Here is a 23,261-nt window from a genome sequence, read left to right on the forward strand (position 1 = left end):
TTCTAGAATATTTTGAACACCCTCCACACTGACTTCCAGTCATCTTTGCTTCGTGCATCAGCTTCATCTCGACCGTTTCACATTAAAACACAAAAAAGGGGTTTTCAGATTTCAGTGTCCACAGGAATATTAACGACGTAGTAACATCTGCTGTTTCAGCACATCGATGCGTGCTGAACAGAACTTCTAGATCCCAGGATAATTTCCACATTTAAAATGTACTTAAAGGGATGGACATCTGTTTTTACATGTGTAATAAAAGTTCGGAAGGCAAATGAGGACTTTAATTTGAAAATGCAAAAACAAGGAACACAGATTTGTAAACGTTTAACATTTTATTTGCTATTGAATTCATGTGTTGAAAGATTTCTCTTTTGGATAAAAATATCTTCTGCATTTTGAAAAGCTTAACGTCTGATTTAATTTCCGTTAAAGTCAAACAATGTTTCTCACAGTTTTGAAGAGATTCTTTCGGCTGTTAGGGTGTTAAGTATCTACGTAAACTGTGTATGCAAGGAAACTTAGGATGATATTAAAATATGTATATCAATGTGTATTAATATACAATTTTAATACCTGCTCTCGTAAAAGGGGCAACATCTGTTGGTCAGACAGAACTTTATAGAATTCACTTTAATGACTAATGACCATTTATTAATTAATTAACAATTAATCAATATTTAATAAATCAGTCTCATTTCCTTAGATCGTATGTTCTTGAAATAGGGATATTTGTATTCTGCACAGAAGAAATATCCACGGACAACGACTTTATGCCATTAGGTTATTTATTGATTAACTAGGGATTAAACAAAAGTGTATAAAACAATAACAGATGTGATAAACAAAACACCAATACAACGCCCGAAATATAACTGGAAATATGATTAATTAACAGCTCATCTAGCATGTTTGGCGATAAAGGCGAGTTTGTTCTTCCTAAGAATTTGGACTTCTTAGTAAGATGAAAAGATGAATGATGGAATAAAATGGCCTCACAGATATTAGATATTACCAGACGCTATACTGAGTTTCACCCTGCAACTCGGTCATTACTGTTGAATGCGGACTCGGTCTTACTTTGTGACGCTTCATCTCGGCTTACTGAAACTCCGAGCGGTCACTCTTCCGTCGGTGACGTAGACCCGAAGGGATCTTCCTTGCCGTGGCCCGATCTGCGGTAGTTACGTTACGGGCGTCTTCTTTGCCGTAATCCGTCTTAGTTAAACAGCTGTCTTCTCCTTGAGCTCGGCCTTGGGTTACTTACGTATAAGCGCCAGTCAATATGCCAAACCTTGTGGCCTCAGGTTAGCGGTGATCAAAAATTCTTGCGGGTAAAAAGAAAAGCTAAAAATTCAAAAATGAAGAATCAACAAACTATTCTAATACAAGTAGTAAAAGTTGGGAACTAAGAAAAGGATGAAAAATGAAGAGGGCAAGAGCAAAGGCCGGGTGGCCAGCGCCAGGCGGCACGAGCGGGGAGGCAAGAGCTACGTATGTCTGTAACACGCAGTTTTTATGCTGACCATGGGGCGTGTCCAGGACGGACCCGTTGCAGTCTGAAATCTTTATGATTTAACTGTAAAACAAAATGAAATGCAATCCTATAACTAGTACACAGGCCGGCCCGTGGCATAGGCCGTATAGGCAAATGCTAAGGGCGCCGTCAATTGGGGGGCGCCACGCCAGTGCGACAAATGGTAAAAAAAGAAAAGAAAAAAAAAGCAATAATAATAGAAATAATATTTGTTACAACATTACATTTGTTTACATTTGTATTGCCTTCTGGTTAGCTAACATTTGCCCTGCTGGTAATAGTCACTTTTCCACCCCTTTATATATGATAGTTGTAAGCCTAGTTGTTAAAGTGCACATCATTAATGTTAATTAAGCAATATCACATGAGAGAGAATGCTGTTTTGAATATGAGCAGCAGCATCAAGTGGTCCTCCTGTTGCCTTTTTTATATAGTATTTTTAATTTATTTTATGCAACTTGTTGACACGTTTTATTTTGTGTTTAGTTAGATCCTATACTTAAGGCTATTTATGAATGTTTGTCAAAATGATTGTATTTCATGTATTCAATTTTTTGTATTCATTTATTCATACGTTTTTATCTTGTTAACTATTCTGATTGTGAATTTGCTTTCTTAAAGTAAAAAAAAAAAAAGGTCAAAGACAAAGCTATTCGGTTTCTTGTGAGTATATACACTACACTGCCGATGCAAGGGGGGCGCCACCTAAAATCTTGCCTATGGCGCCAGATTGGTTAGGGCCAGGCCTGCTGGTACGTTTGAACACCATCTTGCCGTTATGGTCAAAACTGATCTCAAATAGTACACTTCACATCATCATCAAGTAAAGTATGAAAGGATGTCCAAGATCGTTTACTATATTAAATGCATGTCCTCATGTTTTCTCTCTGGTCACTTGAGGGCAGTAGAGATCTCTGCCATGATATATTTTAAAATATTTTTACATTTTTCAAGTTCTCCCTTTTGCGCCTCTTCCTCTAGATTTATTACAAACTGAGCAACTGAACGTTTTCTCTCTTGTTCTTCAGCTCCACCTGCTCTAGAAGTCAATACGAATAATATTTACGCGTGTCTTCTCCACATGGAAACTCCTAGCTAAGTTCCACTATTACTAGCTTTAGGTTACAGTCTATCCTGTATGAGTTCTCATGTGTCGCTTCAGCTGTAGAATGAAAGTGAAACATTTACCACATTCTGAGCAGCTGAAAGGTCTCTCTCCTGTATGAGTTCTCATGTGTATCCTTAAACCTCCACTCTGTGAGAACAATTTCTTACAAACTGAGCAGCTGAAAGTTTTCTCTCCTGTATGAGTTTTCATGTGTATCCTTAAACTTCCACTCTGTGAGAACAATTTCTTACAAACTGAGCAGCTGAAAGGTTTCTCTCCTGTATGAGTTCTCATGTGTGTCCTTAAAATTCCACTCTGTGAAAAACATTTCTTACAAACTGAGCAGCTGAAAGTTTTCTCTCCCGTATGAGTTCTCATGTGACTCGTTAAATTTCCTCTTTCTGCAAAAGATTTCTGACAAACTGAGCAGCTGAAAGGTTTCTCTCCTGTATGCGTTTTCATGTGTCTCTTTAAACGTTCATTCAGTGAAAACAATTTCTGACAAACTGAGCAGCTGAAAGTTTTCTCTACTGTGTGAGTTATCATGTGTGTTGTTAAATGTCCTCTCTGTGTGAAAGATTTCTTACAAACTGAGCAGCTGAAAGTTTTCTCTCCTATATGAGTTTTCATGTGTTTCCTTAAATTTCCTCTCTGTGTGAAAGATGTCTTACAAACTGAGCAGCTGAAAGGTTTCTCTCCTGTATGAGTTCTCATGTGTATCCTTAAAGTTCCACTCTGTGAAAAACATTTCTGACAAACTGAGCAGCTGAAGGTTTTCTCTCCTGTATGAGTTCTCATGTGTGTCCTTAAAGTTCCTATCTGTGAAAAACTTTTCTTACAAACTGAGCAGCTGAAAGTTTTCTCTCCTGTATGAGTTCTCATGTGGTTCCTTAAAGTTCCACTCTGTGAAAAACATTTCTGACAAACTGAGCAGCTGAAAGGTTTCTCTCCTGTATGAGTTCTCATGTGACTCTTTAAATTTCCTCTGGCTGCAAAAGATTTCTGACAAAATGAGCATCTGAATGGTTTCTCACCAGTACTACATCTAGAATCACTTTCAGGGACTTCATCATTGTTCCAAGCCTTTACACCTGACTGATGAGTGGCAGGAGACCAGAGAACCTCACTGTCATCAGTCTCACATGAGTCTTCAGTCATGTCATCAGTATCTGGTTGTGGTTCCCGTCCTCCACAGTCCTCTTCACCAGCTTCTGTTTTCATGTGTTCAGTTGAGCTGCTGGCTGCAGCTGAAGCCAGCCCTGAGAACTGAGGCTTCTCTTCATCTTCATCTTCTTCACTCTTCACAATGACAAGAGTGACTGGGAACTTGATATCAGCCTCCTCCAGCCCTTGAAGCTGCTCTCCCTCCTGGCTGATCCAGACTTCCTCCTGTTCCTCTTTGATTTGTGGGGGCTCTGGGTCCTCCTGGTCTAGACTGGAGCCCCAGTCCTGCTGCTCAAAGGGAACCTCTTCTTTACACGCCATCAGCTGCTGGACGTCTGCAGGAAAACAGTAACAACACACGGAGATATGTAAGTAAAACAGCCACCTGTACATACAATGTGTATTCGGCCCCCATTCCCTCGTACACTCCCTGTGCACAGTTACAAACACAGGGTACTACCCTGGGACCAGGGACCCGCAACTAGGGATGCACAATATTGGATTTTTTGCCGATATCCGATATGCCGATGTTTTACAACTCATTTGGCCGATGACAGATGTCGATATCTATCTATAAATTTATACAAACTCGTAACGGATGATGGTTCTTCGAATGGACAATTAAAGTGCAGTCAGCAAGTCTGGCAGATCGAGTCACATTTTGAATGTTTTCCAACACTCACGCTCTCAGTAACGCGCGTTACAATGCATTTTAAACCCGAAATCAATTGACTCTACATGCACGATGGCGAGATGGGCATACGCTCCACTTTTGGAAGGGTGTGAAAGCCAGTCCGTGTGACTCTACACTATGTTAATTAGGCGCTGTTAGCAGGCTCCATGAGCTGGACACCGACTCACGGAGCGGCTCCAGGTCGGTCAGAGCGCAGCTGACCCGGCACACCGAGGATCAACAGCTGAGGGGCGGCAGCGAAGAGGCTGAGGCTCTGATTCTCCCCCACGGTTTTGGACCGCTTTTATGTCCGCGTCATAACGCTTTTGGTGCGAGTTTAAAACAGTAGGTTTACTTCAAAACACGAGCGTCAGAAGCTGTCAGAGCGTTAATGAACAGTGTTTTAGAGCTCCCCTAAATGTCTCAGGTAGGCTTTCAGGTAATTTCGCAGCAAAACACAGCTCCTTCAGGGTCATTAAAAAAGACGTACGGCAAATCTGGAATGAAAAATGGCCCTGTTATTTCATCCCCGAATCCCATTCATGAACACAATATCTAATATCAGTTAACGAGACGTTTTCTGTTCCTCGTTTTCCGTTTTTTAAACGAATAACGGGATACGAGTCATTTTCCGTTTTTCGTTCTTTTATTTTGAAGCGAAAAACATCACATCCTGCTGTGTAATGAGCTGCATTGAACACAAGAAGATCTATTGAGAACAAAAAATCCATATTTCCTTTTATTTTGGCAAAAAGTAATGCAAAAGTAATGTAATGCCTTACAATTCAAAGACAGTAATATTGTAATGTAACTTTGAAATGACAGTAACAAGTAATAAATAATGCATTACGCATTTGAAGAAACTTGCCCAACACCGTCTATTGAACACACCCATTTAACTGAAATACTTTAACAGTGCATTTCTATTAGGGGTGTCAACGTCTACACGTGTAAATGGGTACACGGATAATAAATCATAACCGTTTAGAAAAATCAACCGTTTACACGTCATTTTTCCTTCCGGATCCGGCCCACGAAGGAATATTTACTGGCCCGTTTAGTGGGAAAAAACATTACAAAATGCTGGCCGTATAGAGGCCGATATGAGCTGCCCTCTCTCATCTCCGCGCAGCACAGTGTAGACTTGCTCCGCAAGACGCGCAGCCACAACAATCCTCACCGCGCGCCCCGCTACGCTCTTCTTTGTGTACTTTACGCGCTTGATGTTGTTCTGATGACCGTCCGCCTCGTTGAACCACCACGATGTCGCTTTCTACTTTGAAAACTCGGAAAGTTGACATTGTATTTTGATAAGCTGCTGCACTCTTCAGACTCGTGGTGTGAGCAGAACCGGACCGCTACCGGGCCAGTATTTTATAATAAAAATGCGGCTGTGTGTCTCCCTCCAAAATCCGCTGCACTCGCGCTGCCTGCTCGCACAGATCCGCTCGTATTCACATGCACTGATGCAGGTCGAGTGTTGACTAGAAATATATGCAGAAGGCACTCCTTCAAAACAACATCAAGCCATGCGTGTGTAGTATTATATGTACAAAAGACAATCGGGCCGAATCGGGCAATCAACCGGCCCTCATTCAAAACTAACGAATAACCCTGGCATACATAATGGGGCACAATGTTACGTTGGAAAACACACACCACTGACATTTTAAACTTCTCCCTCCCTCTGCTGCAAGTTGAAGTAGGTGTCGCGTTGCGATGCGCACGCAATCCTCGCGCCCTCGGGCATTTAATCTGATTCAATCAAGGAAGCAGCCGTCTTTATTTATCAGTTTAATATATCGGCGTGTTATCCGATAATACGTTTTAATGTCAATGTCGGCCGAGACCGTGCCGATAATATCATGCATCCCTACCCACAACCCGACCGTTGTTCTAGTCTCAAGTAGGATGTTCATCCCATGAGTGTAAAGTAGGTCGTAAATACTGGCATTCTGAGTGAACAGTGAAGGATAGGCCGAGCTCTGACCCTCACAACCAGTTGTTACAGCAATAACCACAGACAGCATCCCTTTAAAGACAATACAGTAAACTTTAGTGATATCAAAGATTAATAACACCACAATCAATGAACAGTTGGTCTATGACGACTGCAATAGCATCATGCAGACAAAGCATGTGTGTTCAGACAAAGAGTATACAAACCAAGGAGTCACTTTGTGTTTTTTTTGTTTTGTTTTTTTTACAGATGCCGCCAGATGTTGGATGGAGAACCTCGCCCAGTTTGAACTCGAAGGTGGACTTCTGTGTTCATCAAGAAACTGATCCGAGTTCACGAGTGACAGTATCAACCAAAGCATAGAAATCCTATCAGTGAAACGAGAGCCCACCGTCTCCAAATAAATACATTCAAACTTAGTCTAATACTGAGAGTCCACGGTTTTAGGGATTTAAATCTTTGATTGAGGAACGGAAACATCGCATTTCTATCTTGTTTAATTTCTGGAACATCACATAAAACATGGAACCAGCCTGCTGTAGCATATTGTCAAAAATGCGAGCATTATATGCCGATGATGGAGCGTTGTGGATAAGAGGACGCTATATTGAAAACATTACAGCAAAAATGCACCTAGCTATCAACAAAGAAGAAAAATGAGCATTCGAATGGGGTTTTTATTCATCTGTGGAGAAGACTCAATTCATATGCTTTTCAAAGAAAAGAGCTAATCCTACGTTAGAGCTCAAGCTATATGACCAATCCTTAAAGCCTATAAATCCTTATATCTTTTTCTTGGACTTCTAGAAAGCCTTTGACACAGTAGAACATAACTTCATATTTCAAACTATTGAGAAATTTGTTTTTGGGGATTTTTTCCATAAAGCTGTTAAAACAATGTACTCCAAAGGCAATAGCTCTATCCGAATAAAGAATGGGACATCGCAGAGATTTGAGCTGCAAAGAGGCATCCGGCAGGGCTGCCCTGCCTCTTGGTCCAACTTTGTTGACAACCTGAATTGGGGAAATACCTGGAACCTTCCTTACAAATACCTCCTTACGAGGAGAAGTTTCTTTCAGAATCATACATAGGTATTATCCTGCTAAGTAATATCTCCTCAGGTTTAAGTGTGTGTGTTAACTGTCCTTTTTGTGGAATATCTCCAGAAACAACGGTGCACCTGTTCTGGCAATGTGTCCCTACACCACCACTTTCTGAAATAATAAAGGTTCGGTTAAAAAAAAAAAAAAAAGGAGAGGAGCAGCAGGGCAAGATGGCGGACGAGCCCGCTGAGACGGAACAAAGGAAGAGGAAAGAAGACAGCAGGAGGGAAACCTGGCTGCCTGGAACATACAACAGCTGTCCTTTATCACCCAGAAGCCCGGAGAACGAACCCGGGTTCGTCGGCCGCGGCACAAAAACAGCGTAGCGGGTTAAGAGCCCTTCATGACCGAGGTGGTCTCAACCACATGGAACGGGACTCGGCGGTCCGGTAAACGTCACACACCGAGAGGGATTCTTTCAACACGCACGGCAGCTGTCCGTTCTCTGCCCAGACAAACACTCTTACCTGAGACCGCTTCACGGAGCGAGTCCGGTCTGTGGAAGTCCGTGAAGGCGTCCGGCGGGGTTTCCTCGGGCTCGTGCGATGACCGTTGTCTCTCAGGACGCGCTCCCCCTACACCCTCCGGACCTCCAGCCACGATGGAGCCTAAAGTCCGGCTCGTCTGGCCAGTGTGAGCGCTCCGTTCCGTACTGAGGACGGTCCGCTTCCTCGGCCCGGCACGCTTGGAATGTTCAACTCGGATCTCCTGCCGCGAAGTCCCGCCCCTTCCGGTAGACTGCCATGGGACCTCTGAGATCGTAACAACTGTATGGTAGGCCTACGGAAGCCCTAAACGGCCATGCATACATACATTTTATTTCATCCGTTTTCTCGTGATAACGAGATCATTTTCATCCGTTTTCCCGTGATAACGAGATAATTTCCCTCTGTTTTCCCGTGATAACGAGATAACAAATGAAACGTGATAGGCGAGATTTCAAATTCGGTAAAGTTGGAAAGATATTCACAGACGAACTGACCATAAAGAGACCCTTGATGTGTGTAGTGATTTTGGAGTCTCTATAGGCCTACTGTATAACAGTGGAGTTATTGATTGTCACGCAATTTGCAGACGGTCCCTGCGCACTCGCCCGGCTGCCGGTTGCGCATGGAGATCAATGTTCTCCGTTAAGCTCGCAGGACGGCTTATTTATGTAAAAAAATCGGGGTTTTGGTGCTTGTAGCTCGTAGTCTATGATATTACGGTGAGACAGAGGCATCATTTGTGTTTGAAAAACGTTTCACTTCTGATTTATTGATCCCGGAACTTCAAAATGATCTCGTTATCACGGGAAAACGGAGGGAAATTATCTCGTTATCACGAGAAAACGGAGGGAAATTATCTCGTTATCACGAGAAAACGGAGGAAATAAAATATATGTATGCATGACCGTTTAGGGCTTCCGTAGTACGGGTCTTAATGCAGATAATATAATTATTTGCTGGTCCCAGTCGTGATAGCCCCGATTAAGAAATATGTTGTTTGTGGATTTAAATAATTTCTCACGTCAACAGTTTGACCATTTATTCTGCAATCGTTCAGTTTAAGGCTGTAGAGAAAACACAATGAGAAAGACTCCACGTGGCGTATGTGACGTCACGTCATCACCCTCTCTCACAGCTGAATGTTCCAGCAGGTACGGCTGTTCATGCTTTCGGTTCCCGTCCGATGAGAAGACGAGGAATCGCCGGCTCAAACTGACGGATGACTAGCTGTAGTTTACAAAGCGGCCTCACACAAAACCTACCATTATCTAACTTTTTCACAATGAATCATAGTTTTGTTTGCATGAAAAATTATCTTTAAAAACCACAAACATGTGAAATTCATGGCACAATTCAAACTATAATTTCGATCGACCCATCCCCAGAGGCTTACATTTACATTGAAGGGATTCGTCTTGTTGTATTTGAGTGTCTTTGACTGAAAGTAAGAACTCAGACAGTTGAGTGAGTGTTGTAAGGAGGTGCAGGTACATGAAGGAGGGCAGTAACCTCGACTCTCTCCTCCTCAGGAGTTTGTATCGGGACGTCCTCTTCCTCTCTCTGGTGGCTCTGGGCAAAGACAACATCGGTGAGTCCACCATTATGTTTTCTGTTAGTTCACATCAGACTTTTTGTTTTACTTTTTTATTTTAGTTGAGCTCAGCGACAAAACTTAAACTATCGGAAGTAAATCATTTGTTTGAAACCTGAATTAATGTATTTTGGTCACTAGGGGGCAGAATAAACAAGCTAAAACAACATTGATGTTTCTGGACAGTTTCTTACCTGGGGCCCGTTCCAGAAAGCAGGCTCAACCAACTCTGAACCTAACCCTGAACTCTGAGTTGACCAACTCTGAGATGGGCAACTCTCAGTTTTCGGTTCCAGAACAGCAGTTCTAAATTAGTTCAATCAACTGTGAGTATGTAAACTCATGAGTTACGTGTGTGCCTGCCGACTCTACAAAGCCATCATCAATGGAGCTCCGATACTACGATTCACCATGGCATCTGGGAGAGTTATTAGATATTACTGAGAGTTTATGTAGAAAACGAGCTCATCCTTAGAAAGCGGCCAAACATAACATCCGTGGATTTTTGTTGTGTTAAGAACTTGTACACGTGAATGATTTTACAGAATCTGGGGCCATGTACATTTGACTCACCCTTTGTAGAAACCACATTTTTAACATGAGCAAAAGGTCATTTTTGCATGTGATGAAGGTTCTGTACTAGAGGTGTAACGATTCATTCGATTAATCGAATCGATTGTCAGTCCTACCGATTCAACTAAATCGATTTGCTAAAATAAATAAAAAGAATGAATCGTTTTGGCTTCACCAATAATCGATATAAATGCATTTAATCGTATGAATCGTGATTCTTACTTGTGATTAATGTTTTAATATGTTTAAGACACACTCTCCCCTGCCAGCATGTAGTCTACTGAAAAATGTTAAAAATAACTGAGCATTACATTTTTGTATCCAGCATAAAATATTATGCAGGACTACTTTTTTATGGAATAAATATATTTATATGTTATATGTTATAGTCTCCCTCGCATTACTGCATGTTTATTTCATGGATATAGAATTTTGGTTACAAGTTACTGAATCAAATTGTATCGTCCCCGTCCCCCCCCCCCCCCCCCCCAAAAAAAAAAATTGTCCTTGAATTGAAGCCAAAGATTGACACCTCTATTCTGTACACAAACCAGAACGACAGGACTGTCAAACTGCAAATAAACTCACTTACACATTGACTTTTTGTGTTTTTTTTTATGAGTTTTGACTGTTTATAAATGATATAATTTAAAATATTTCTACAATTTTCAAGTTTCCCCTTCATCTAGATTTCTTACAAACTGAGCAGCTGAAAGTTGTCTCTCTTGTTCTTCAGCTCCACCTCCTCTTGAAGTCAATACGAAGAACATTTACACGTGTCTTCTCCACATGGAGACTCCTAGCTAAGTTCCACTATTACTAGCTTTGGGTTACGGTCTATCCTGTATGAGTTCTCATGTGTCGCTTCAGCTGTGGAATGAAAGTGAAACATTTACCACATTCTGAGCAGCTGAGAGGTTTCTCTCCTGTGTGAGTTCTCATGTGTATCCTTAAACTTCCACTCTGCGAGAACAATTTCTTACAAACTGAGCAGCTGAAAGTTTTCTCTCCTGTGTGAGTTTTCATGTGTATCCTTAAACTTCCACTCTGCGAGAACAATTTCTTACAAACTGAGCAGCTGAAAGGTTTCTCTCCTGTATGAGTTCTCATGTGTGTCCTTAAAATTCCACTCTGTGAAAAACATTTCTGACAAACTGAACAGCAGAAAGTTTTCTCTCCTGTATGAGTTTTCATGTGACTCGTTAAATTTCCTCTTTCTGCAAAAGATTTCTTACAAACTGAGCAGCTGAAAGTTTTCTCTCCTGTATGAGTTTTCATGTGTTTCCTTAAACTTCCACTCTGTGTAAAAGATGTCTTGCAAACTGAGCAGCTGAATGGTTTCTCTCCCGTATGAGTTCTCATGTGACTCTTTAAATTTCCTCTTTCTGCAAAAGATTTCTGACAAACTGAGCAGCTGAAAGGTTTCTCTCCTGTGTGAATTCTCATGTGACTCAGATTTCCTCTATGGTCAAATGTTCCCCCATATTTGGAGCATCTGAATGGTTTCTCACCAGGACTACATCTAGAATCACGGTCAGAGACTTCATCATCGGTCCAAGCCTTTAGACCTGACTGAGGTTCTCTGGTCTCCTGCCAATCATTACTGTCATCAGTCTCACATGAGTCTTCAGTCATGCCATCAGTATCTGGTTGTGGTTCCGGTCCTCCACAGTCCTCTTCACCAGCTTCTGTTTTCATGTGTTCAGTTGAGCTGCTGGCTGCAGCTGAAGCCAGCCCTGAGAACTGAGGCTTCTCTTCATCTTCATCTTCTTCACTCTTCACAATGACAAGAGTGACTGGGAACTTGATATCAGCCTCCTCCAGTCCTTGAAGCTGCTCTCCCTCCTGACTGATCCAGACTTCCTCCTGTTCCTCTTTGATGTGTGGGGGCTCTGGATCCTCCTGGTCCAGACTGGAGCCCCAGTCCTGCTGCTCAAAGGGAACCTCTTCTTTACATGCCATCAGCTGCTGGACGTCTGCAGGAAAACAGTAACAACACACAGAGATATGTTAGTAAAAGAGCCACCTGTACATACAATGTGTATTCGGCCCTCATTCCCTCTTAAACTCCCGTGCACAGTTACAAACACAGGGCACCACCCTGGGACTGATCTCATGAAGTGGCGTATGTATGACATGCCAACTCGTTTGCCACTATGGCGTGTTATCACTACGCACAATCGCCTTTTCATTTGTTTATCAACGCCGAACCCTAACCCTAAAGGGCGTTTACAAACACGCGGATGTGATGGGTCGTTATGCTCAGAACGTACACATTACGGTTGGGCGGTATGAGCAAAATCTTATATCACGGTATGAATAATTTCATATCACGGTAACGGTATATATCACAGTATGGTTTGTACCCCTGTAAATTCAATTAATGGCTTAAAAATAACCATACTGTCGCATTTGATCATTTTCCTCTTTTATTTTAATTTTCTCACAGCAGCATAACATTATTTTAAAGAAAGTATAATAATATAATAAATAATAAGCCAAGCACAAAGAATGTGCAAATGTCTGGTAAACATTTGAACTCCAGCTTTAACTTAAGCTATAGTGTGTGCAAATGTAAACTCAGAGCTCCATCTTAATAAGAAATAAAAATAACAAATGAGAAAAAGTATGCGTCGTGATGGCCTCCGTTATCTCCCTCCATCGATTATTGTCATACAGGGTGCCTTTGGCGAAAGACTCATAATACTGCTTCGCATGTTTTAACGAAAAGGTTACTGGTGTTTCCACCTGCAGCAGCAGCAGCTGCAGCTGCAGTATCACTTTTTGTTCGTTGCCGGATTTTCTAAATCCGAAAAAGTTCCACACAACAGACGTAGCGCCCTTTTTCGGAATGAGTTCCTCCTCTTTGTCATGGCTGGGTCGCGCTGCCTCCATTTCCTTGTGACGTTCACTCTCCGCCTCCGCCATGATTGTTGTTACTCAGGTAAAGCTGTTTCTTCTTCGTTGTGCTCATGCAACCACGCAAGCAGTCTGCTGCAATGCCCGCAGTGCCCCGTGTGTCAAGGCGGTGTAATTACAGTGACTCAGAGCGATGCCGCAGACATCTGCGCTTTCTCCGGTATAAACCGTATTGCAAAATCTCTACCGGTAGACACTTTTATACCGTCACACGGTATAATACCGTCATACCGCCCAACCCTAGTACACATACACACGGATAGCTCGAAATGCGTACAGATAACACGCCACAGGAAATGGCGTGTATATTTACAAAAAGTCATGATGCCACGTTGCCACAACCCAACCGTTGATCTAGTCTCAAGTAGGATGTTCACTCAGAATGCCAGTATTTACGACCTACTTTACACTCAAGGGATGAACAGTGAAGGATAGTCCGAGCTCTGACCCTCACAACCAGTTGTTACAGCAATAACCACAGACAGCATCCCTTTAAAGACAATACAGTAAACTTTAGTGATATCAAAGATTAATAACACCACAATCAATGAACAGTTGGTCTACGACGACTGCATAGCATCATGCAGACAAAGCATGTGTGTTCAGACAAAGAGTATACAAACCAAGAGGAGTCACATTGTTTTTTTGTTTTTACAGATGCCGCCAGATGTTGTCACGTGTTGGATGGAGAACCTCGCTCAGTTTGAACTCGAAGGTGGACTTCTGTGTTCATCAAGAAAGTGATCTTAGTTCATGAGTGACAGTATCAACCAAAGCATAGAAATCCTATCAGTGAAACGAGAGCCCACCGTCTCCAAATAAATACATTCAAACTTAGTCTAATACTGTGAGTCCATGGTTTTAGGGATTTAAATCTTTGAGGAATGGAAACATCGCATTTCTATCTTGTTTAATTTCTGGAACATCACATAAAACATGGAACCAGCCTGCTGTAGCATATTGTCAAAAATGCGAGCATTATATGCTGATGATGGAGCGTTGTGGATAAGAGGACGCTATATTGAAAACATTACAGCAAAAATGCACCTAGCTATCAACAAAGAAGAAAAATGAGCATTCGAATGGGGTTTTTATTCATCTGTGGAGAAGACTCAATTCATATGCTTTTCAAAGAAAAGAGCTAATCCTACGTTAGAGCTCAAGCTATATGACCAATCCTTAAAGCAAGTTAATACCATTAGGTACCTGGGAGTGTGGTTTGATGTCAAGTTAACATTTAAAGGAAAACACCACCGCATTTCCATACTGAACTATGTTCTGCTCTGATCTTAGACGAGGTGATACATACCTCCCTCTCCTCTGTGCGTGCACTCAATGGCTCTTGCGCACACTCCTCGCAGCGCTAATTTGCTAGCATGTAGCTAGTCCCAGTATATTCCTCAGGATCCAAAGGGGGTGAAGTTAGAAGCGACCAAGCACTTCCACGTTGTCCCTATTTAAATACGGTTACGTGAGTAGTTACTAGGGTTGGGCATCGTTTGGATTTTACCGATTCCGATCCCGATTCCGATCCTCTGTTTCGATCCCTGTTCTAAACGATTCTCGATTCCGATTCTTTGAGGTGCAGGTCAACAGGTCCAGTGTTGCCACAGTTACTTTGAAAAGTAGTACTTTTGACTTCACTTAACTTAAATAATTGTTTGCATATTGTAATGGCAGTAACATCATGAATGAACATTTTATGAACCGGCATTAGAGCAGCAAGGATTGGTTTTATGAAACAAATGAGCACAGTCCTAAAGTATGAGCGGCGTGATGACGAAGGGAGGGGGCGGGGCCAGCAAGCAGCGAGACATTTCTCCACTAAACACTCAAGAGAGACTCCGCTCGCATTTCAGCAGACTGAGTTAGCAGGAGCTCCGTGAAATCCAGAACTCGTCTTGTTTATTCACACGCTGAGCCTTTTCACCGTCACCGGGCGGGACCTGCTCGTTTAATGTGGTCGTGCCATGCTGTGACTCTAAATGTTTTTTCAAGTTTGAGGTTGTATTCTTGAAAGTAGACAACACTTTGTTGTTAACACAGAGTGTACAACGAACCTTTATGTTGCCATCTTTTGCTGAGATGAAGTCGAAATAATGCTTGTATTTCCATCTGGAAAATGCGTATCTCTCCCCCTCCATTGTTTACGTTTCTGCCGGTATAGCCGACCACACGCGACCGTCCGTGAAGGTGTCGGCTAACCTACTCCACCCCCGAGACGCACGAAGAAAGCAGATCTTTTTTTTACTGACAAAAATAGTAACGCGCCGTGTGTTTGGATAAGTAACTCTAATCTGACTACTGGTTTGGCAATAGTAGCGCGTTAGACTACTCGTTACTGATCGTTCTATCGTGGAGTCTCCGCACGCCGGGCGGAGTAATACAAACAAACTAGTGCGGGCGGAGTAAAACAAACAAACTAGTGCGGACGTTTAAGAACCGAAAAAAAGGATCGCAATTCCAACAGCTGCTTAACGGTTCCGGAACCGGAGGTTAGGAACCGGTTCCTATTTGGAACCGGATCTCGATGCCCAACCCTAGTAGTTACACGACCCAAGTTTGGTTACACAAAATGAAACATGCCAATTTTTCTAAGCGGATAACAAGGATAACTATATAATGTATGGTGGAATAACAACGGGAAGCACTTCGACGTCGGCGCAGTAATATCATCACTCCGCTCCCCCTCTTACTTCCGTCAATAGAACCTACGTGACCCGCACGCCGTCAATTTGCCGAAATGCGGTGGTGTTCCGCCATACCATATAGTTATCCTTGTTATCCGCTTAGAAAAATTGGCATGTTTCATTTTGTGTAACCAAACTTGGGTCGTGTAACTACTCACGTAACCGTATTTAAATAGGGACAACGTGGAAGTGCTTGGTCGCTTCTAACTTCACCCCCTTTGGAGCCTAAGGAATATACTGGGACAAGCTACATGCTAGCAAATTAGCGCTGCACGGAGTGTGGGCAAGAGCCATTGAGTGCACACACAGAGGAATGGGAGGTATGTATCACCTCGTCTAAGATCAGAGCAGAACATAGTTCAGTATGGAAATGCGGTGATGTTTTCCTTTAAGGAGCACATTCAGAAGATGGGAAGTGCAAAAGGGTATTAATGTTTTAAAGTGTTTATCAGGGTACAACTGTGGAGGTTCTGCGATGTCCCTTAAAATGTATATTACACTGATAAGATCAGTTTTTGACTCTGGATGCTTTGTGTTCTTACCAACATCAAAGACATCACTCTAAGAACTTGACAGAATGCAGGCTAAATGTCTGAGAATATGTTGTGGTGCATTTAGAACCTCTCCTATACCAGCGCTGCAAGTGGAGACAGGAGAAATGCCATTAAGCCTTCGACGGCTACAATTGAGTACGGCTTAGTGGGTTCATTTAAAGGCGAGTCCACACCGGACCGAAAATCGGCGTCTTTGAGAGAGTCGGCGTCCGTGACATGAGTCTGCTTGGTGTGGTCGCTCGAATCGGCCCCCGTCGGCGTTCATTTCAGCCGATTCAAATGTATAATCCACCAAGCAAGTCGGTCACTCTTTTACCATTCTGATTGGTGGAGGCTAGCAGCTTGACTAGCGAATCAGTGAAGCCCGGAAGTGACGATGGTAAACATACCAGATAACCAGTGGAATCCAAGAAGGTGGTCTAGAGAGGACCGCCTACTTCCGGTTTGTGTGTTTTTTGGCCCACAATACAGATTAGCGCCGCCTGTTGTTTTGGAGACATTACATCTCGCGCAAGCGCGGAACGTATGGCGTCGGCTGTAGTTCCGTTGGTGTGAACCGCCCATGTCGTTGTTCCAGTCGGCCATATTAAGTAGCCAGGCTTCATTTACCGACGCGAGTCGGGCAGTCGGTCCGGTGTGGACCCGCCTTAAATGGACATGATGCATCACACTCTACTAAGAATGTCCTTAAATATCCATCAAATATCACGGGAAGTTCAATTTAATCCAGCAATTTAATATTAACGATACTGTAACTGATAATCCGAAGAGCATAGCTGTTTTCTGTTCATACTTCTGTCGAAATTTATACAAATCAAAATATTGCCATCAATCAACCACTACATTTCTTACCATCCGACCAATCTCTGAAGATGATAGGAAAGTCTGTGATGACTAGGGTTGCACAGTATACCGGTACTAATTTGGAACCGGGGTGCTGAGGCATTTAAAACGGTACTATATTGCATTTGGACGGGACCGGTACTTGCAGCGCTGCCGGCAGCGCCCGCAACAGCGTGACGAACTCGCCACTTGACGTCACCGCGTTGTAACTACAGTTGAGAGGACGAGGAGCGAGCCGCAGCTTGGGGAGATAAAAAGAAAAAGCAAGCAAGCCGGAGGAAACAGCTAGCAAGTTAGCGAACAGCGTGGACTGGAGCAACAAACGGAGCAGGAGTAAAGCTTGGAGAGAGCGAGAGCGCGAGCGAGAGCGCGAGCGAGAGCGCGAGCGCGAGCGAAGCACGGAGAGGAGAATGGCTGCTGCAACCGTCACCACGCCGCAACTTGCGGACAAACCAGCGCTGCAAAGTGCGATATGGCAGTACTTTAGCTTAAAACAAATGCTCAAGGCGAGGCAGTTAACGTCAATGCACCACTGTGTAAACGGTGTTTAAAAACATGCATAGCTAACTGCGGGACCGCCTTAAAAGGACAAGCCCCCAGACCTGCACACTGAGCTCAGGGAACGACAGGTCATTTACTCATGAAAAAAAGCCACATTCAGTGCTAAAAGCAAGCGCCATCCCCCTTCACTCTTAACAAAAGTAGCTCTGGAAGAAAAAAAAAAAGAGCTGGTTTATTTATATTATTATATTTCATATTATATTATTGTATTTATATTTTAATATTTTTTAAATTGTGTGCATTAGAAAAGCTTGTCTTTGTGGTATTTTATTTTATTTGCTGATTAATATGTTATTGTTCTAAGATTTTCTATTAAAATAAAGTCAGTAATGACATTTTTTGCATTCACTTTGAAAAGTACCGAAAACACACGTTGGTACAGGTACCGGTACCAAAATGTTGGTATCGTGACAACTCTAGTGATGACCCATTATCCTTGTAGGAAATCACATTCCCTATTGAACATTGTAAAACTAACAAATCTCCTGGAGTTGATGACCTCTCTGCAGAGTTTTATCAGGCTTTTACTCGAGATTTAGCTCCCTTTCTAATTGAAGTAATATTAGAAAGTGTTGAAAAAGGCTCTCTACCTCCCCCAAACCCAAAAGGTTCCATTGTCCAAGGTTGGAGGTCGAGAATATGTGTGTGATTATAAAATAGAAAAAAAAATCCCTTAATTATATCTTAATTATAATTAAGGGATTATAATAGGCGACTCATACTTCTTAATTGGAAACACCCTCAACCTCCATCTCATAGTAGGTGGGTGAAAGAAGTGCTACTGTCCATTAAACTTGAAAAGCTTAGATTTTCCCTCAATGGTTCCTTAGGTCATTTTGAAAAGACTTGGAAACCTCTCTTAAATCATATTGAATCTTTGACTACTCTGCCTGATTGTGACGACTGAGCCCCCCCCCCCCCCCCCCCTATTTATTTATTTTAATTTCATTTATTTTATTGAATTATTGTTGAGTTTTTTTTTTTTTTTTAACATTTTAATTTCATTTACTTGCCTACCTTATCATTTTCCTTATTCATGTATTTGTTGTATGTACTCTGTACTGTTTACATGTTATTGGACTCATAGAACTGTTCACCTTTGAGTGGGTCGGGATTGTGGGAGGGGTAAAAAAAATGGGGGAAAATGTTGGAATGGAAGTCCTCTATGTCACGCTGTACTGATGTGTTGCTACCTGTGGAATTGCTTCCAATAAAGAAAGTTATAAAAAAAAATTATATCTAAATTCCACAAACAAATGCTCTTAGCATGGTCGTTAATCTACAAACATAATTTCTCACCACATTGATGCTACATCTGGAATAATCGGTTTATTAAGTTCAAGAACAAATCTTTATTTTAGAAACCTTGGTTCAGTAATAACTAATTCTAGTATCCCAACTATTAAATGATAACGGAACACTGATGAATTATTCTGAATTCCTTCACACTTTCGGCTTTCCAATCAGCCCAAAAGAGTTTGCAATTGTTATGGATGCCATCCCATCTGGTATTTTAACTCTCTTAAAAAGGACTGGAAAATTGGACTGTTTACCAGCTTTGGACCCTAAGTGGACCTCCGTTGGTAATATATGTTTCGTTACCACAACGAGGAATAATAATCGTCCTAACATTCACTCTTTATTCTAGAGAGAGGTTACCAGTAATGTTGTTCCTTATTGGTCCAACTTTGTTGACAACCTGAATTGGTGAAATACCTGGAACCATCTTACAAATACCTCCTTATGAATAAAGTAGGAGAAGTCTCTTTCCAAATCATACATAGGTATTATCCTGATAAGCAGTATCTCCTCAGGTTTAAGTGTGTGTGTTAACTGTCCTTTTTGTGGAATATATCTCCAGAAACAATGGTGCACCTGTTCTGGCATGTGTCCCTACACCACCACTTTCTGATATAATAAAGGTTCAGTTAAAAAAAAAAAAGGAGAGGGGAGGAGCAGCAGGGCAAGATGGCGGACGAGCCCGCGGAGACGGAACAAAGGAAGAGGAAAGAAGACAGCAGGAGGGAAACCTGGCTGGAACATACAACAGCTGTCCTTTATCACCCAGAAGCCCGGAGAACGAACCCGGGTTCGTCGGCCGCGGCACAAAAACAGCGTAGCGGGTTAAGAGCCCTTCATGACCGAGGTGGTCTCAACCACATGGAACGGGACTCGGCGGTCCGGTAAACGTCACACACCGAGAGGGATTCTTTCAACACGCACGGCAGCTGTCCGGTCTCTGCCCAGACAAACGCTCTTACCTGAGACCGCTTCACGGAGCGAGTCCGGTCTGTGGAAGTCCGTGAAGGCGTCCGGCGGGGTTTCCTCGGGCTCGTGCGATGACCGTTGTCTCTCAGGACGCGCTCCCCCTACACCCTCCGGACCTCCAGCCACGATGGAGCCTAAAGGCCGGCTTGTCTGGCCAGTGTGAGCACTCTGTTCCGTACTGAGGACGGTGTGTGGGACACAGATGCATTCTGGGTCGGGTTATCGTTTGCTTCTTTGGAGTTTAATGGCAGTCGGCATCCTTAGAGTTGCATTTACCGCCATCTGCTGGACTTTACTCCTCCCATTCCTCCTCTTCTACATCCTTTTAATTAACCCAGTTGCTACTAGGTATCTTATTATGATTCTCCTCCCTTCCCTCGATTTTTCCACATTCTATTATACTGTTAAAATGTATTTCCCTCACTCCTACCTTCTGCAACCCTCTATTCATCCTCTCCCTCTCCCTTTCATATCCAGGACAATCCATCACCACGTGTTCAACTGTTTCCCTCTCCCCACAATTACACAGACCATTTGCATGCTTCCCCATGATATTAAGTGTGCTGTTCAGTTTGGTATGCCCTATTCTTAATCTCCTCATTATTACCTGTTCTGTTCTATTGTCTCCATACCCCCCCATCCCTCCTACTACTCCCTGTAATTTATATAAATGTCTCCCTTTTTCCTGGCTCTTCCAATACTGGTTCCATTGATTGATTATTTCCTTCCATATTAAACTTTTCCCCTCTGCTTTTGATAATTTTACTTTCACTTCCACCTCCTCTTTCTTTACTGCCTCCTTAGCAGATTTGTCTGCTTTTTCGTTTCCTTGTATCCCCAAGTGAGCTGGCACCCACATGAACGTTATTTCCCTCCCCTGTTGTGTTAATCTGGATGTTTTTAACGGTACTTCATATAATAATTCCTGGTGTGTTTTCGCTGACCTGTTTTTTATGCTTAAGAGTGATGAAACTGAATCACTGCATATGACTGTCTTCTTGTCCACTCTGTCCTCCACCCAGTCTATTGCCATTAATATTGTGCATAGCTCCACTGCGTATATGCTTAGGTGGTCTGATGTTCTTTTTGATATCTTGATATGATGACTGGGAACCACCACTGCTGCACCTGTTGCTCCTGTTTCCGGCTCTTTTGATCCATCTATGTGCACATATTCCCCATACTTTCCCTCTGTGTAGTTATAACATTCCTGTACTAGGTCAGCTGTTTTATTTCTTCTCTTGATGTTCCATATTTCTAGGTCTACGCTTGTCTCTTGTAGCATCCATTCTGGTATTTGCGTCCACAGAACTGTTGGGCTGACTTCTATTTGCTGTATTTTTAGTTGTTCTGCTATTCCCTCACTGACCCACCCAAAGCTTGATTTTTGTTCTTTCCCCTTTTCCCAACACATCTCCAAAACTCTCTTTGTTGGATGGTCTTCATTGTGTCCTTTTAGATGTATCCAGTGATTGGCTATAAGCTGTTTCCTTCTGAGCCATAATGGCATTTCTCCTGCTTCAACCTGAAGGGAGCATACTGGTGCTGTTTTCATTGCTCCTAAACAAATTCTTAGTGCTCAAGCTTGAATGACATCTAGCTGTAAGAGGACTGATTTAGCTGCTGATCCATATCCCACTCTACCATACTCTATTCTAGATCGTATTAGTGCAATGTATATATATTTTAGTGATGTAAAGTCAGCCCCCCATTCTAGCCCGGCCAAACACCTCATAACATTCAATACTTCCTTACTTTTTTGAACTATTCCCCTCACATGCTCTCTCCACGTTAATCCAGAGTCAAAGCTTAATCCCAAGAATCGCATGCTGTTTACTCTTTCTAAGTTCCTTCCATATAAGTTTAACTTTTTATTTTCACTGATTTTCTTTTTTGAGAAGAACATTACTTTACTTTTTTCCACTGAAAATTTGAAACCCCATTCTGCTCCCCATTTTTCCACTTGATCTATCCCTTGCTGTAATTTCTTGACTATGTGATCTATGTTGCCTCCCCTCTTCCATACTGCCCCATCATCTGCAAACAGAGATCTTCCCATTCCTGTTGGTATGTTGTTGAAAATGTCATTTATCATTATTGTGAATAGTGTAGGACTGATAACACTCCCCTGCGGCGTACCATTCTCTACAATATAACTTTCTGAGATTTCTGACCCAATTTGAACCTGGATGACCCTTTCCCTTAGAAAATCCATGACCCAGTTGAATAAATTTTCCTCAATCCCCATGTGCTGCATCTTAATCAGCAAACCTTCTCTCCCCAACATGGCGTATGCTTTTTCGACATCAAAGAACACAGCGGGCCACCGTTTCTTTATTTACCTGTGCTTTCCTAATGTCGTCTTCTAAACATAATATCGGATCCATTGTGCTCCTACCTCTTCTAAATCCACTTTGATACCTAGTCACCAGTCCCCTCTTTTCAATATGATACATGAGCCTCTCATTAATCATTCTCTCCATTATTTTTCCTATATGTGACGTAAGAGCTATGGGTCTGTAATTAGTGGGCTTGCTATGATCTTTCCCAGGCTTCCTGATTGGGATGATTATCGCCTCTTTCCAGCTTTGTGGGACTTTACCCTCTCTCCAGACTTCCCATCTTTACCAGGTGCACTCCTTCTTGTTTTGGCTATTGCTCTTTTCATTTCTCTGATGGTAAATGGGACATCTAACTCATTTCCCCTACTATCCTTTCTTTTTAACACCTCCCTGTTTTCATTCCTAGTTTTCTCCCTATACCGTTTCTTTCCTCCTCCGTTAAATTATTTGAGCTGTACACCGCCACAAAAGTTTTAACCATTAACTCAGCCTTCTCTTTATTGGTTACAGCGACCTCATTTCCAGAACTCAGGACTGGATAATTCCAGTCCTTCCTATCTCCACCCATTTTCTTCAACATCCCCCAGACTTCACCTGTCTTAGTAGTGCTCCCGATCGATCCACAGAACCTCAATACGACCTCTTTGCTTGTCTTATTGTTTTCCTTACCATTGCTTGTGCTTGCTTATATTGGATCAGATGTTGAAAGTTATGATATCTTTTAACTAACTTAAATGCTTTGTTTCTGGTTTTAACTGCTTGTTTGCATGTTTCATCCCACCATGGTACTAACTTATTCTTCTTTCTGCCTGCACTTTTAGGTATGGAGCTGGTTGCTGCTGCTATGATCCCCTGCTTTATTTCCCTCTCCATCATTTCCACCTCT

At 42.4% G+C, this 23,261-nt stretch overlaps 3 protein-coding genes across 5 annotated transcripts; 1 reads left to right on the forward strand and 2 right to left on the reverse strand.

The window, feature by feature from the left end:
• Positions 1-770: 770 nt before the first annotated feature.
• Positions 771-9,199, reverse strand: LOC311015259 (uncharacterized protein; the record flags this gene model as incomplete). The annotated part of the gene is made up of 3 exons (XM_084012388.1): positions 771-4,144; positions 8,014-8,298; positions 9,190-9,199. The coding sequence occupies 3 exons, from the start codon at positions 9,197-9,199 to the stop codon at positions 2,667-2,669; spliced, it is 1,773 nt and encodes a 590-aa protein (XP_083868514.1). The 3' UTR covers positions 771-2,666.
• Positions 7,702-14,453, forward strand: LOC311029111 (uncharacterized protein). 3 transcript variants are annotated; one of them, XM_084034051.1, is made up of 3 exons: positions 7,702-7,841; positions 9,564-9,622; positions 13,775-14,453. In XM_084034051.1, exons 1-3 carry the CDS (start codon positions 7,717-7,719, stop codon positions 13,822-13,824), a joined length of 234 nt encoding a protein of 77 aa, XP_083890177.1. In that variant the 5' UTR covers positions 7,702-7,716; the 3' UTR covers positions 13,825-14,453. The 3 variants fall into 3 exon arrangements, 1 of the variants encoding a protein (XP_083890177.1); XR_014598855.1 differs by lacking the exons at positions 7,702-7,841; positions 13,775-14,453 and adding an exon at positions 9,812-10,635 and having other exon boundaries at positions 9,499-9,622; XR_014598856.1 differs by lacking the exons at positions 7,702-7,841; positions 9,564-9,622 and adding an exon at positions 12,036-12,207.
• On the reverse strand, positions 8,922-20,405 carry LOC311029050 (uncharacterized protein). The gene is made up of 3 exons (XM_084033923.1): positions 20,027-20,405; positions 11,710-12,174; positions 8,922-9,603 (listed from the first exon to the last, which is right to left on the reverse strand). The coding sequence occupies exons 2-3, from the start codon at positions 12,158-12,160 to the stop codon at positions 9,560-9,562; spliced, it is 495 nt and encodes a 164-aa protein (XP_083890049.1). The 5' UTR covers positions 12,161-12,174; positions 20,027-20,405; the 3' UTR covers positions 8,922-9,559.
• Positions 20,406-23,261: the final 2,856 nt, after the last annotated feature.

The sequence above is a fragment of the Eutrigla gurnardus genome (genome assembly GCF_963514095.1).
Source record: "Eutrigla gurnardus genome assembly, chromosome: 1".
NCBI lineage: Eukaryota > Metazoa > Chordata > Actinopteri > Perciformes > Triglidae > Eutrigla > Eutrigla gurnardus.